General features: G+C 49.4%; 1 protein-coding gene across 1 annotated transcript in view; it reads left to right on the forward strand.

Moving 5' to 3' along the window:
* LOC115075631 overlaps positions 1-15,038 on the forward strand; it is a 169,866-nt gene that overhangs the window by 14,716 nt on the left and 140,112 nt on the right. Inside the window, exons 3-4 of the mRNA XM_029576203.1 lie at positions 8,423-8,800; positions 9,015-9,326. Of these exons, the coding sequence (XP_029432063.1) occupies positions 8,423-8,800; positions 9,015-9,326 (690 nt within the window). The remainder of the gene's footprint in view (positions 1-8,422; positions 8,801-9,014; positions 9,327-15,038) is intronic.

Here is a 15,038-nt window from a genome sequence, read left to right on the forward strand (position 1 = left end):
AAAGCAGGCTTGCTTACCTGTAACAGGTGTTCTCCTAGGACAGCAGGATGTTAATCCTCACGAAATCCACCCTCCACCCCGCAAATTTGTTTTTTTTCTTTGGGTTCGTATTTTATTTTTTTTCGCAAATTCTATATTATGAGACTGAAGAGGGACCCTGCGAGGACACGTGGATAATGTCATACCAGGCATGCTTGTTGGGCCTGTCAAAGTTCTAAAAACTGTGCCAAACTTTTTCCAGGACGGGCTCCATCTGATGATGTCACCCATGTCTGGGAACTAACATCCTGCTGTCCTAGGAGAATACCTACTTACAGGTAAGCAACACTGCTTTCCTAGGAAGGATGCTGCAAGCAGGGCTTCTTCTGTGAGTGTTCTATTGGAGGATAAGTATGAAACAGATACAGACTGCAGCAGGAGCAAGAAGAACACATTAAAGGCTGCCAAATTCATCAGCAAGCAGGGCTTCTTATTTATTTATTTTATTTTATTTAATTTATTTAAAGCTTTTCTTTATTGACCTTCGTCAGGGACATCATGCCGGTTTACATCAAACAAGGGAGAGGTTAAGAGGTGAAAGCAGTTACAATAAACAAGGAGCAGAAAACTGGGAGTTGAGGAAGTAAGATACGTAAAAGCAAAGCAAATAGGCATAATTAAGTTATCAAATTGAACAGAGAATATAACAAGATGTAATATGAGAGAACTATTTACAAATAATGTGACAGTGTCTTACGAAACGAATATCTGCGGCACTTGCCTGAGTGAGAAGGGAGTTCGATAGTTTTGTGCAACTTAGCTGATGTAGGAGGTCAGAGGAAAGGGTGGGCAGGAGGTACTAGCTGGTGATGGTTGGGGTGGAGGGTATACGCGGGAAGGGATGCGGCAGTTTAAGGGTAGGCTTTCTTGAATAGCCATGTTTTGAGGGTTTTTTTTTTTATTTCTGAGCGCATTGCTCAAGTCTGAGTTTGGGTGGAATGGAGTTCCAGGCGTGAGGACCAACGATGGATATAGCACGGTTTCTGGTGGGGAGGAGGTGCAGTTGTTTTGGAGAGGGGATGTGGAGGGTGCCTTTATATGATGACCTGGTGGGTCTATTAGATGTGTGGAAGTGCATGCAGTCTTTCATCCAGGGCAAGTTCTGGTTGTGGAGTGTTTTATATATGATGGTGAGTGCTTTGTATGTTATACGGTGGTGGATGGGGAGCCAATGTAGTTCTTTGAGAATGAGTGTGATGTGATCGAATTTGCGTGAGTTGGTAAGTATTCTGGCTGTTTCGTTTTGTAGGAGTTGAAGGGGTTTAATGGAGGCTTTGGGTAGACCAAGTAGGAGGGAATTACAATAGTCTATTTTGGCTTGGAGTACTGTCTGGAAGTCACAAAGGTTGATTAGAAGTCTGAGCTTTTTTAATGTGTTAAGTTTGAAGTAACAATGTTTCATAGTTGAGCTGATGAATTTTTGGAGGTTGAGGCGATTGTTGATTATGACACCTAGGTCTCGTGCATGTTGTGAGAAGGAGTGATTTTTTTTTTTTGGGGGGGTACTGATGTTGTGGTGAGTTGGTGAGATTATGAGGAGTTGGGTTTTGGAGGAGTTGAGGGCTAGGTTAAGGCTTGTGAGGCTGTTTATCGATGCAAGTGCGTTTTCCCATCTTTTAAGTGTGGAGGCTAGAGAATCTGTGATGGGAATGAGTATCTGTACGTCATCCACATAGAGATAGTGGGGGAGGTCAAGGTTAGAGAGGAGTTGGCAGAGGGGAATGAAGTGTATATATATGACAACTTTTACTATCCCTCGCATTCATCACCTCCTCTCTAGACTTTGTTCCCCCCACCTCTTCAAGCCACCCCATTGCATAAATCCCTAATCCCCATCCTCACATCCCCCTTGACACAACTTTTAGGTCTCACCACTCTTTTCATAATATTATTCAATGCGCAATCCCTTTCTAAAAAAATTCCCATCTTCGACGACATTTTAACTGACTGCAAGCCAGACATCTGTGCAGTCACTGAAACCTGGTTAAAAGACTCAGATGTCGTCCTCATTAACCAATTGCCCTCATCTGACTATGAGATATTCTCCATCCCAAGACCTAAGAAAAGAGTAGGTGGACTCCTCCTTGCAGTCAAGAAATCCCTTAATCTCAAACGTGTCCACTTAGACACACCATCGAAACTTGAAATTGGCTTGTTCAAATCCCCAGACTTACAAGTCTGCCTAGTCTACGCTCCACCTACCTTTCTTGAATCCAACCCCTCACCCCTCATTGAATTTATTGCCGACAACATTGATATTGATACCCCCTCTATCGTCCTTGGAGATTTCAATCTTCATGTAGACTCCCTAACCCTCTCCTCGTCCTGTGAAACCTTCCTCAACTCCCTCCACGCAATAGGATTCCAACAAATCATCTCCTCCGCCACCCACAAAGCTGAGCATACACTAGACATGATTTTCATTAACCCCAGTATCCACTCTATGAGCACCCCCACCTGCACTCCAGTTCCCTGGTCTGACCACTTTCTCATTGAATCCCGCCTCTCTCTCACTCCCTCGTCCTGCAGTAACTCCACACAAAGCTCTACCATCATCTCCAGAAAGACCTGTGCCAGCGAAGAGCTCATCTCAGCTCTCTCCACCTCCCTGCCTAAACTAGATTGTTCTGACCCTGAAACTGCCCTTGCCTCTTGGACTGACATTACTTTGGACATTGCCAACAAACTTTGTCCCACTTTCAAGCGAGTGCTAGCTCCGGACTCTAAACATACTAACCCTTGGTACACGTCTGAGCTAAAATCTATGAAAAACAAACTCAGACAGAAGGAGCGGATATGGCGCAAGGATCCATCCCCCTCAACACATGCCCAGCTTCAAATCAGCCCTTCATTGCTACAGGATCACCACCCTTAAACACAAACGGGATTTCTACGCCTCCAAAATTCATGAATATAGGTATAATCCCAAGGCACTCTTCTCATATGTTGCAAGTCTCACCAAATCCACCCTGCCCTCTACTTCTGGCTCTGAAGCCTCTACCAAATGTGAAGAAATAGCCCTCTACTTCCACAGCAAAGTGGAGAAGCTACTCTCCAGATTCCCTAGCAATCCGCTCCCTCCACCTCGTTCTACCCCACCCCCAACCACCCTTGCTTCCCTTGACCTCACATCCTCTAAGGAAATCGAGTCCATTCTAAAAAAACTTAAACCGGCCTCCCACCCTTCAGATACCATCCCCACCAAAGCACTCTTAGGTATCCCAAACTCCATAGCCAAAGCGATCGCTGACATCATTAACTGCTCACTCTCCACAGGTATAGTCCCCGACACCATCAAGCAGGCAGTGGTTAAACCCCTCAAGAAGCCCTCACTAGACCCGAAAGACCCTGCTAACTTTCGTCCCATCTCTAACCTCCCATTCCTGGCCAAGATAATGGAAAGAGTAGTCAACACACAACTTATGGACTACCTCGAAAACCACAAGATCCTCCACTCTTCACAATTTGGTTTCCGTAAATACCTTAACACGGAAACCCTCTGTTTGACCACCTCCTCAGAGGAATGGACCAAGGGCAATGCTACCTCCTTGCCCTCCTTGATATATCCGCTGCATTTGACACCATTAGTCACAATCACCTCCTCTCCCGCCTTACTGACATAGGCATCTCTGGCCTAGCCCTCCTATGATTCAGATCCTATCTTTCGAACAGAAAATTTTCTGTCAAAATAGGTAATACCATGTCCACCCCACACTCACTCTTTCAAGGAGTCCCACAAGGCTCCTCTCTCTCTTCCACCCTCTTCAACATTTACCTTACACCACTCTGCCATTTACTTTCTGACCTTGGTCTAAAGTTCTATCTGTATGCTGATGATGTCCAAATCATCATACCTATACCCAACATTCTCTCTGATGCCTTAAAACATTGGGAAACCTGCCTCTCAGCTATAAACTCTCTACTCACTAACCTTCACCTCGCCCTCAACACTAACAAAACGGAACTGCTCTTCATTTCCCATCACACCACACCGAAAACTTCCTTGGTAAATGATCCCTTATTTAAATCCGTTTCAGAGCAACACTCTGTAAGAGACCTTGGAGTCATCCTAGACCAACAACTAAATCTGAAGAAATATGTCAGCTCCATCCTCAAAGAGGGCTTCTTTAAACTAAATGTTCTAAAAAAAACTTAAACACTTATTACACCCCCACGACATCCGCACTGTCATACAAGCCACCCTCTCCTCCAAACTGGACTACTGTAACTCTCTCCTACTAGGGCTCCCCTACTCGACCATCAAATCTCTCTAAATGCTCCAAAATGCCATTGCCAGAATCATCACAAACACCCGTAAAGCCGACCATATCACCCCCATCCTTAAAGATTTACACTGGCTACCCATCCTGTCTCGTATTCTCTACAAAACCCACACCATCATCCACAAAGCCATATATTCCCATGACTCAAATTGGCTTGAGCTCTTCAGCCTCTCTCACCCCAATCAACCTACCAGAACATTCTATAAGGGAACCCTCCACGTGCCTCCTCTCAAAATTGCACAACTCTCCTCCACTAGGGATTGTGCCCTCTCCATCGCCGGCCCATCACACTGGAACTCTTTGCCCAGAGCTCTCCGCCTTGAACCATACCCCTTTAAATTCAAAAAGAAACTAAAAACCTGGCTATTTAAACAAGCCTACCCGGACTAACCCCACTGTTCACCTCTATGTGAATCCAGTCAATGATCCCTTATTGAACTATGGTACAAAATCTCTGTTACCCCCAGCAGCCAGATGTTGTCACATCAATGTTTTTATTTTTACTTTTGATGTTAATGACAGTATTTCATTTGTCACTGTACACGCTTGTATTATTATTATTACCTCTCGTTGTTAATGACTATCCTGCAGTTTAATCCTTCCTTCTCCTCTCTATCCTTTCATTCCTCCTTACCCCCCGCCCCTGTTTGATGTATTTCTTTTCCTTTCTCCAGTTACAATGTGAACCGGCATGATGTACCCACTAATGCCGGTATAAAAAAGTTCTTAAATAAATATATTGAAAAGGGTCGAGGAAAGGGAGGATCCTTGGGGGTACGCCTCTGTGGAGAGGTAATGGTTTAGATTTGTGGTCATCAATTTTCACTTTGTATAGCCTGTTGGTGTGAGGTATGACTTGAACCATAGGAGGGGGGTGTCAGAGATACCAATTTCCTGGAGGCAGGAGGTTCTAGGAGTATGCTGTGTTAGGAGTATGCTGTGTTAGGAGTATGCTGTGGTTTACCATGTCAAAAGCTGCAGAGATGTCTAGTAGTGCCAGTAAGTATGAGTGACCTTTGTTGAAGCCTTGCAGAATGGTGTCTGTGAGGGAGAGTAGGAGGGTTTCTGAATTGTAGAGTTTACGGAAACCAAATTGAGAAGGAAAGAGGATGTTATGTGTCTCAAGGTGATCGGAGAGCTGAGAGTTTACTGCTTTTTCAATCACTTTGGATAAGAGTGGAAGGTTGGAGATGGGTCAGAAGTTGGCGAGGTCATTGGGGTCGAGATTAGGCTTCTTAAAAAGGGGTTTCATGGTGGCTTGCTTAAGGGAGTCAGGTATAATTCCTGAGGACAGGGAGGAGTTTATGATGTCAGCGAAAGGTTTTGCTCTGTTGCATGGGATAGATAGTAGCGCTTTGGTAGGTATGGTGTCAGAGTGGTGTTGGGCTGGTTTTATCTTTTTGAGTGTTGTTTCAATTTCAGAGGATGTGGTCAGTTCAAAGGTATTAAAAGGGATTTGTGAGGTGGTGGTATGTCGGAGTCTGAGGCGGGTCAGGATGCGGCCTGGAAGTCGGGGGCGGCTGACTCCGAGGCAGAGGGCCAAGAAGACGGCATCTGGATGGAAGGGCTGTGAGGGGAAAGCGTTGTATGAATTTATTAGCTTTTTCCCTGAAGTAGAGGGCAAGTTTGTCAGATTTCGCTTGTGTGTCTGCGGTTGTTGGGGTGGGAGTGGGAGGCTTGGTGAGCTCAGATACATAGGAGAAGAGGGCTTTCGCATTGAATTGTAGATCATGTATTCTGATTGCATAGAAGTCTTGCTTAGTTTTAAGTATAGCAGTACGGTATTTGTGTAAGGCGGACTTGTAATTGGACAAGCAGGAAAGAGTGGGGTCATTGCGTCATTTTTTTTCCAGGGGTCTTAGAGCTTGTTTGAGTTTCTTGAGTTCGGTCGAGTACCAGGGTTTTTTTGTGTTGTTGGAAGTGTTTAGGACTTTTGTGCTGAGGGGGCATAGCGAGTTGGCAGTGTTGGGGGTGATCTTGTTCCATGATGAGATGGCTGTTTCTGTGTCTGATAGGTCAAGTTTATCTAGGCTGTTGGAGAGGGTTGTAATAAGGTCATCTCTACTGCAAGGTTTCCTGAATTTGATAGTTTTGTTGGAGTGGGGATCTGAGTGTTTGTTGTTTATGGAGAACGGGGCTGAAAGCAAAGAGTGGCCACACCAGGGTATAGGGGTGCAAGAGGGGGCTGCCTTGGATTGGATATGTGAGTTAATGAAGTTTAAATCAAGGGTATGGCCAGCTTTGTTTGTGGGAATGTTGAATATTTGCAGGAAGCCCATGGCTTTGAGAGAGGAGAGGAGGGCCTTGCATGTGGGTGTGCAGGTGGTGGCGTCAACATGGAGGTTTAAGTCGCCGAGGATAATGGCCGGGCTTTTGAGATCAATGTTTTGCATGATAAATTCAGTGAGTGGTGAAGGGTTGTTTTCAAGTAGACCTGGGGGAGGGGGGGTATATATAAGGCATATTTGTAAGTGAGATGCCTTAAAAAGGCCAATTTCTAGTTTAGAAGTTGTGAAACGGGGTGTGAGGTAAATTTAAGTTCTTTTTTTGCCACTAGTAGGAGTCCTCCACCTCTTCTTTTAGGTCGAGGTATAGAGAATATGTCATAGCGTTGTAAGGGTAGTTGATTCAGAAGAACAGTATCTGTTTCTTTGAGCCAGGTTTCAGTGAGAGCCATTATGTCCGGGTTAGAATCAAAGAGGATGTCGTGGAGGATGGGTATTTTTTTTAGATGGATTGGGAGTTGCAGAGTAGTAGGGTAAAGGCAGTGAGGCCTAGAAACTGTGTGAGGGGGGAGAGCATGATGGGAAGTAGGGTTCTGGGATATGGGGTGGTAGGAATAGTAGCTGGTTTCCTAAGGTTGTAGGGCCATTGGTTGAGGCTGGGGATTTAGCATGTCAGCATGATATCGGAGGTGGGAAGGCTTGCTGAGGGTTGGGGATTGTGGGGAGGAGGTGTTCAAAGCAGAGGAGTGGTAAAAGGAGAAGGAAAGAGTGAGTGGGTGGTAGAGTGATATAGAATATGCAGTGGGTAGAGGTATAGTTGAGGTATCGAAGCGGGGTGAAGTGTAAGGGATGGTGAGTGTGGTGTTAGGCTGGAGCGGTATGAGATGTGGGCAATCGATAAGCCGGGAGGAATTGTACGTAGTTGAGGGGTGGGAGGGGGGAGAGGCTAGAAATAAGCTCCAAGGGAAGCGCAAAGGGGCGCGTTAAGGGGCAGGCCCCTTTTGTCGCGTGCGGCACCAAGGCTCCCCGGCGCTCTTATATCGATCTGTCCCTCATCACTCTCGTTCTGATGCGGTCCATCGGTCTGTGAGCGTAGTCGGAGGCGGGTCAGGACGCGGCCTAGAAGTCGGGGATGGCTGAGTCCGCGGCGGAGGGCCGAGAAGAAGGCGTCTGGTGACCGGGGCGGTGGGCAGGTCCACACAAAGGGCCTCAGGTCCGTTCGGGGTGTTCAGCGTGGTCCTACTGTCCGGGAAGGATCCGGTGGTCAGTGTGGTCTGAAACGGCTAGGCAGATGGACGGTAGGGATGACTCGAGGTGGCAAGGCCTCACCTTGATCCGCGGTTGGCTCCGGGTCGGTCCTGGTGGGACGCGAGGCACAGGAGGAAAGGGCTGTTCCAGGGCTATGGGAGGATAAGTATGAAGCAGATACAGACTGCAACAGGAGCAAGAGGAACACATTAAAGGCTGCCAGATTCATCAGAGATCTGTAGATGCTTTTATTCCTGTTCTGAATCAGGGAAGAGTCTCATCAGATCAAATACAGAATCTTCTCTGTCATGGATAGGCATCTCCCAGAGGTCGAAGAGAAAGTAGAAGGTCTGAATCCTGCACCTGGGTTTTAGTCTCAGCCTCACCCAAGAAGGAGTGTTCATGTTAACAAAGACTCTTAATTTCAGGATTTTAAGCAGAAATGATTAAAACATTTGAAAAAGCCTTATTTATAGGTACCGTTGTTAGTAGCTGGTCAGATTGTCTGTGTTTAATGCTGCAGTTCTAATCTGTTATGAGCATTTGGATCTGAGCCATGTGTTGAAACTGATATTCAATCTGAAATGCTGTAGATTTGTAACACTAAATATCTTACTCCCTCTGCAGGTTCCCCCTGCCATGACAGGCACACAGTTGATTATGCAAATGTCAGTGCTGTGGTATCTGATGAAGTGGGAATGTGTGTGGTCATCATGTGTCAGTTCACTTTCCCATTGAATGTCACATTAGGAAAGGTTTTTCATGGATATTGGTTCAGGGAGGGAGATTCCTCTCAAGGAAACCCCGTAGCAAGTACTAATATATCTACAAAAGTGGATGAACGTACCAGTGGTCGCTTTAACATCATCGGCAACATATCTAAATGTGACTGCACCTTAAGGATTGATGATGCCATGAAAGAGGATACTGGCAGATATTACTTCAGGTTTGAGGGAGGATATATGCATAGTTACGTATCACAACCTGCTTCTGTCACTATAAGAGGTAAGTATGTTTTGCGTTTCTGACTTCCTAAAATATTCTTTAGCCTTTACATTAAATGCAAAAAACATATGCCATTCATGTTGCTGCAGTAGTGATGAGATGAGCACATGACAGTAATATCACATACTTGTCCTTGGCACTGGCTTCTCTTTGCTGCTAGTGTTAACTACAGAGCTCAGTGATGTGGCAGTATCATTTTCTATATCTTGTTTAGATTTCACAAATGAGCCCGAGTTCTCGATCCAGATCCCTGAGATGCTGGAGCCAGATGTAACACTGACTATCAACTGCACAGCTCCGGGGAGGTGTTCGGGAACCACTCCTATCATCACCTGGATAAAAGCTTTAACTATAGCTGATTCCACGACCAACACAACATCTTCTTATAACGATGGAACATTCAGCTATTCATCCAGTTTCACCTTTACTACATCTACGTTTGACCATAGGAAAAACCTGACCTGTTTGGTGTATTACCCTGGGGTGAAAATGTCCATAGAGAAAACTATCACCTTAAATGTGAAGAGTAAGTAGCTTGCTTCTATTGTATAAAACACTGTGACAGAATAATCTGTTTTTCCCAAGTCACTTGTTCATAAATATTAAAGAGCCCTGCACAGTTTGTACTGCAGAAGCGCTGTCTGCTTCTATCTGTACTGAGCCAAAACCCATTCCCTGTACGTACCTGGATCAGTCCAGACAGTGGGTTATATCCCCCGACCAGCAGATGGAGTCAGAACAGAGTTTGAGAGCGTCAGCATATAGAGTAGTGCACCCTCTGCTGGAGCTCAGTATTCTTCTGACTCCAGCAGATGTGAGCAGGGGGATCCACTAGCTCCCCCAGATTGACAGGGTTTCTTCATTTTTGGTTATTTCTTTCTTTTTCTTCACAGTATTTCCCTGTCTTATGTTTCTCTTCATTTTGGATCCTTAAAATTAAAAAAAAAAAAAAGACTTTTCAATTTTTGAGGAGGCGTGTGTCTGTGGCTCTGCCTTCTCTATTCTGTACTCCTTTCCTCTTCCGTTGGGGTAAGTGGAAGTTTTTTGAGTTTCTTTCTCCACAGGTTTTCTTCTTTTTGGTGGTGCCCCGTGGATGCCGGTGGTTCCGGCCGCTCCACGCGTCGTTTGTGGATCCCGTGGTTCGCAAGCTCCGCCCGCGGGGTGTGTGATCAACTGAAACGGGGGTTTTCCCCCGCAGTTCCTGGACCCCTTCGGCAGGTTGTTAGGGCCATTCCAGTCCCCCCCGCGGCACTAGCTCGTTTTTGGGCCCCCCCCCGAGGCTTTTTTCCCGGTGCTGACATGCTGCGGTCCTCGAGGTGTGAGGCCTGCAGCGAACCGGGGAATCAATTTCTGAGGGAGGGGCTTTGTGAGCGGTGCTTCCCCGACGGGGAAGGCACCCTGCAGTCCTCCGCTGTGATTTCGGACCTGCCTCTTCCTCAGCCCGGGCGGCGCAGGCCGGCCACAACGCCGCCTTTGGCGGGAATGGCGGCCATTTTAGGGGGACAGCGTGAGACGGACTCGCTCCCAGATGCAGACAGGATTGGTTACACTGGCTTTCAACAGGCTCTGCCCCCGGCGGGGGGTTTGCCCGACCGGCGCTCCCAGGACGGTCCCCCCCCAGGGATTCCAATCAGCTCCCCGTTTTTCTCACCTGATTTTATTCTGGCAATGCACATGGCTTATTTGCAGGGTATGGGAGCGCAGGCGCCGAATCCCCTGGGGGCCCCTCCCCCCAAGGTTCCTAAACTTGCTGTTGGTCTCACCGCCTCGCCCGTTACGCCTGGATCCCTGCCGGGTCCCTCTCCCGTGCCACCCCGGCGTACCACGGGGGCGTCTTCGCCGGTGGGAGACGACTCCCCGGAACCCCCGGAGGCGCATCCGGATGGACATACGGAGTGGGACGACCCTCGAGCCCTAAGGATTTTTCAAAAAGAAGAGCTGGATGAACTCATCCACCATATTATTCAGGAGCTGGACCTCGACCCATCTCCAGATCCGCCGATCCCTGTGGCTCCTGCCGTCGCCACCTCTTCTCGTAAAGGGGATCCAGTACTTGCCGCCCTCTGTCCTAGGGCAAGGGTTTTCCCTATCCATGAGTCCTTCCTACAGCTTCTCACCAGGGAGTGGGACACTCCCGAGGCATCCTTGAAGGTCACACGCACCATGGAAAAGCTATACCCGCTCCCTGAGGATGTTTTGGATCTTATCAAGGTGCCCAAGGTGGATTCAGCGGTGTCGGCAGTGACCAAGAGGACAACCATCCCGGTCATGGGTGGAACGGCCCTGCGGGATACGCAAGACCGTAAACTAGAAACCTTCCTCAAGAGGGTCTTCGAAGTCTCCGCCCTAGGTATGCGGGCCGTGATGTGCAGTTCGTTCGCGCAAAGGGCCAGCTTACTCTAGGTACAGCAGCTTCTCACCTCTCAGGAGTTGCCCCGCGAAGAGGCTGCCCAGGCGGACCGTCTGGAATCTGCCATAGCATACGGGGCAGACGCCTTTTATGATCTCTTTCGCGTAATAGCGCGGTCCATGGTTTCGGTTGTAGCAGCCCGACGGCTCTTGTGGCTTCGCAACTGGGCGGCGGATGCTTCCTCCAAGTCGAGCCTTTGCTCCCTCCCCTTTAGGGGGAAGTTTTTATTTGGAGAGGACCTGGATCAGATCATCAAGTCACTGGGGGAAAATTCGGTGCATCGGCTGCCGGAGGATAGACAGCGTTCCTTCAGGTCATTTTCTTCCGGTAGAACCAGGGCCAGGGCACAGCGACGTTATAGGTCTTACCGGCAGTCTGGTTCCTGGACACAGCCGACAAGATCCCAGCCTTGGTCTCTTTCCTTTCATGGGTGGAGGCCCGTGAGAGAGGGTCCAGGGCAGGGAAATCCGCCCACAAAGTCCTCCCAATGATGCCAAAGGAGCCCACTTCTCACCTCCCCGGATCGGAGGCCGCCTCATGGACTTCTACGAGGAGTGGGCAGTTATCTCCACGGACCAGTGGGTGCTGGAAACCATAAGAGACGGTTACGCCTTGGAGTTTGTCCGCCCCCCGAGGGACCGGTTCATCTTCTCCCCCTGCGGTTCGGATCTCAAGAGGATAGCGGTTCAACAAACAGTAGACCGACTGCAGGACATAGGGGCCATCGTTCCCGTCCCCTTCGACGAGGTGGACTTGGGCCACTATTCCATTTACTTCATCGTTCCCAAAAAGGACGGTTCCTTTCGGCCCATCCTGGACTTGAAGGAGGTAAACAAGGCCTTCAGGGTCAGCCGGTTCCTCATGGAGACTCTTCGATCAGTGATTGCCGCAGTGCATAAGGGAGAATTCCTCGCTTCACTGGATCTCTCGGAAGCATACTTGCACATTCCCATCCTGCCGGCTCACCGGCGGTATCTTTGCTTCAAGATTCTCGGTCAACACTTTCAGTTCAAGGCGCTTCCCTTCGGTTTGGTGACCACACCTCGGACCTTCACAAAGATCATGGTAGTGGTGGCGGCGGCCCTCCGCAAGGAGGGTATCCTAGTACATCTGTACCTAGACGACTGGCTGATTCGAGCGAAGTCCTTCTCACATGGTCAGACCTCAGTGGCCAGAGTAGTACAATTCCTACGCTCTCTGGGCTGGGTGGTGAACCTTCCAAAGAGTTCCCTTGTGCCCTCGCAACACCTGGATTTCTTAGGAGCGAGCTTCGATACCCGGTGGGGTATGGTGTTCCTGCGCCAGGACAAGGCGCAAACCCTGAGGGAGCACGTGTCTCGGTTTTCGGTTTTGGAAGAACCAACCGCCTGGAATTATCTGCAGCTCCTGGGAGTAATGGCCTCCACCATCGACATGGTACCCTGGGCGTTTGCACACCTGCGTCCACTGCAGGCGTCCCTGCTATCCCGTTGGAAACCAGTCTCCCAGGAGTATCAGGTGATCCTGCCGCTTCCACCATTAGCCAGGAAAAGCCTGGATTGGTGGCTTGTCCCCTCGCATCTGGCTCGGGGAGTCTCGCTCGAGGTTCTCAATTGGGTGGTGGTGACCACCGATGCCAGCCTCGTGGGATGGGGCGCTGTCTGCGAAAGAAGCGCCACGCAGGGGACTTGGACGCCAGAGGAGGCAAAGTGGCCGATCAATCGCCTGGAAACGAGAGCCGTGCGTTTCGCTCTCCAGCGTTTTATTCCCCTGGTGTGACACAGAGAGGTGAGGATCCTCTCGGACAACGCCACCACCGTGGCCTACATCAATCGTCAAGGGGGGACAAGAAGCAAGCCTGTCTCCCTCGAGTCAACTCCCCTGATGAAGTGGGCGGAGAGCAATCTCGTCCGGATAGCGGCCTCTCACATCGCCGGGGTGGACAACGTTCAGGCGGACTTCCTGAGTGGTCAACAGCTAGACCCCGGCGAGTGGGCTCTCTCCGACGAGGCAATGCATCTCATCCACGCTTCGATCTAATGGCGACCTTTCTCAACGCCAAGGCTCCACGCTTCTTCAGCCACAGAACAGAGCGCGGCACGGAGGGGGTGGATGCCCTCGCCCTTCCGTGGCCGTCGGATCAACTGCTCTATGTGTTTCCTCCTTGGCCTCTGGTCAGCAAGGTTCTCCGCAGGTTGGAACATCATCGAGGGACTGTAATTCTCGTCGCCCCGGAATGGCCCCGTCGACCATGGTTCGCAGATCTACTTCAGATGACGGTGGACGGCCCACTTCGCCTGTCCCATCTTCCTCATCTTCTGCGTCAGGGGCCGGTATTTTTCGAGCAGGCAGAACTCTTCTGTCTTGCGGCCTGGCTTTTGAATGGCGCCGTCTCCGCCACAGAGGCTACCCGGAGACAGTGATCTCAACGATGCTTCGTTCCCGCAAGCCTTCGACCTCTGTCGCTTACGTTCGAGTTTAGAAGGTCTTCGAAGCCTAGTGCTCCGACTGCGGGGTTTAAACCATGGAGGCGACTGTCCCGCTGATCCTTCATTTCCTACAGGATGGTCTGGATAAGGGTCTCGCCTATAATTCGCTCCGGGTTCAGGTGGCGGCCTTGAATGTCTTGGTACAGAAGGACTGCTCTCTACCCCTTCAGCCGGATATTGCACGTTTTCTGAAGGATGCCAAACACCTACGGCCACCGGTCAGGGATCCTTTCCCTTCTTGGAGCCTCAACTTGGTGCTGCGAACGCTGTCGGGCCCTCCTTTTGAACGCCTGAGGGGGTCCTCCCTCAAGGACCTGACCCTCAAGACGGTTTTCCTCGTAGCCATCTCTTCTGCTCGCCGGATCTCAGAGCTCCAAGCCTTGTCCTGCCAGGACCCTTATCTGCGTTTCTCCGACTCCGGGGTTTCCCTTCGTACGGTGCCATCCTTCCTACCAAAGCTGGTCTCTGCCTTCCACGTCAATCAAACGGTGGAGCTTCCAGCGTTCGCTCCAGAGGAACCCCAGTCTCTCCGGCTCCTGGACATCAAGCGTGTGCTGCTCCATTACCTGGAGGTTACCAATGACTTCCGGGTATCCGATCATTTGTTTGTCCTCTGGTCAGGACCGAGGAGAGGTTCTCAGGCATCCAAGACAACTATTGCGCGCTGGATAAAGGACGCCATCTCATCGGCTTACATTGCGGCGGAGCGGGTGCCGCCTCACAGCGTGTCGGCTCATTCCACGCGATCCCAAGCGGCGTCCTGGTTCGTGCAGGTAGTATAGCTGTGTTTAAAAAAGGATTGGATAAGTTCTTGGAGGAGAAGTCCATTACCTGCTATTAAGTTCACTTAGAGAATAGCCACTGCCATTAGCAATGGTTACATGGAATAGACTTAGTTTTTGGGTACTTGCCAGGTTCTTATGGCCTGGATTGGCCACTGTTGGAAACAGGATGCTGGGCTTGATGGACCCTTGGTCTGACCCAGTATGGCATTTTCTTATGTTCTTAATCTCGCTCCGTTTCCTCCCAGAAAATCTGCCGTGCGGCGACGTGGAAGTCGTTGCACACTTTTTCCAGACATTACAGACTACACCTGGCGCCTCAGTACACGGGTTCTTTTGGCGATCAAGTTCTCCGAGCAGGTCTCTCAGGACCCCACCCAGTTTAGAGAAGCTTGGGTACATCCCACTGCCTGGACTGATCCAGGTACGTACAGGGAAAAGAAAATTATTCCTTACCTGCTAATTTTCGTTCCTGTAGTACCATGGATCAGTCCAGACGCCCGCCACTAGGGGTTTCATTAGGTCCTGCTCGGATTCTTCCAGGTAACTTTCATTCTGTTTGTCTCTGATTATTGTTA

The sequence above is a fragment of the Rhinatrema bivittatum genome, chromosome 14, assembly GCF_901001135.1.
Source record: "Rhinatrema bivittatum chromosome 14, aRhiBiv1.1, whole genome shotgun sequence".
Taxonomy (NCBI): domain Eukaryota; kingdom Metazoa; phylum Chordata; class Amphibia; order Gymnophiona; family Rhinatrematidae; genus Rhinatrema; species Rhinatrema bivittatum.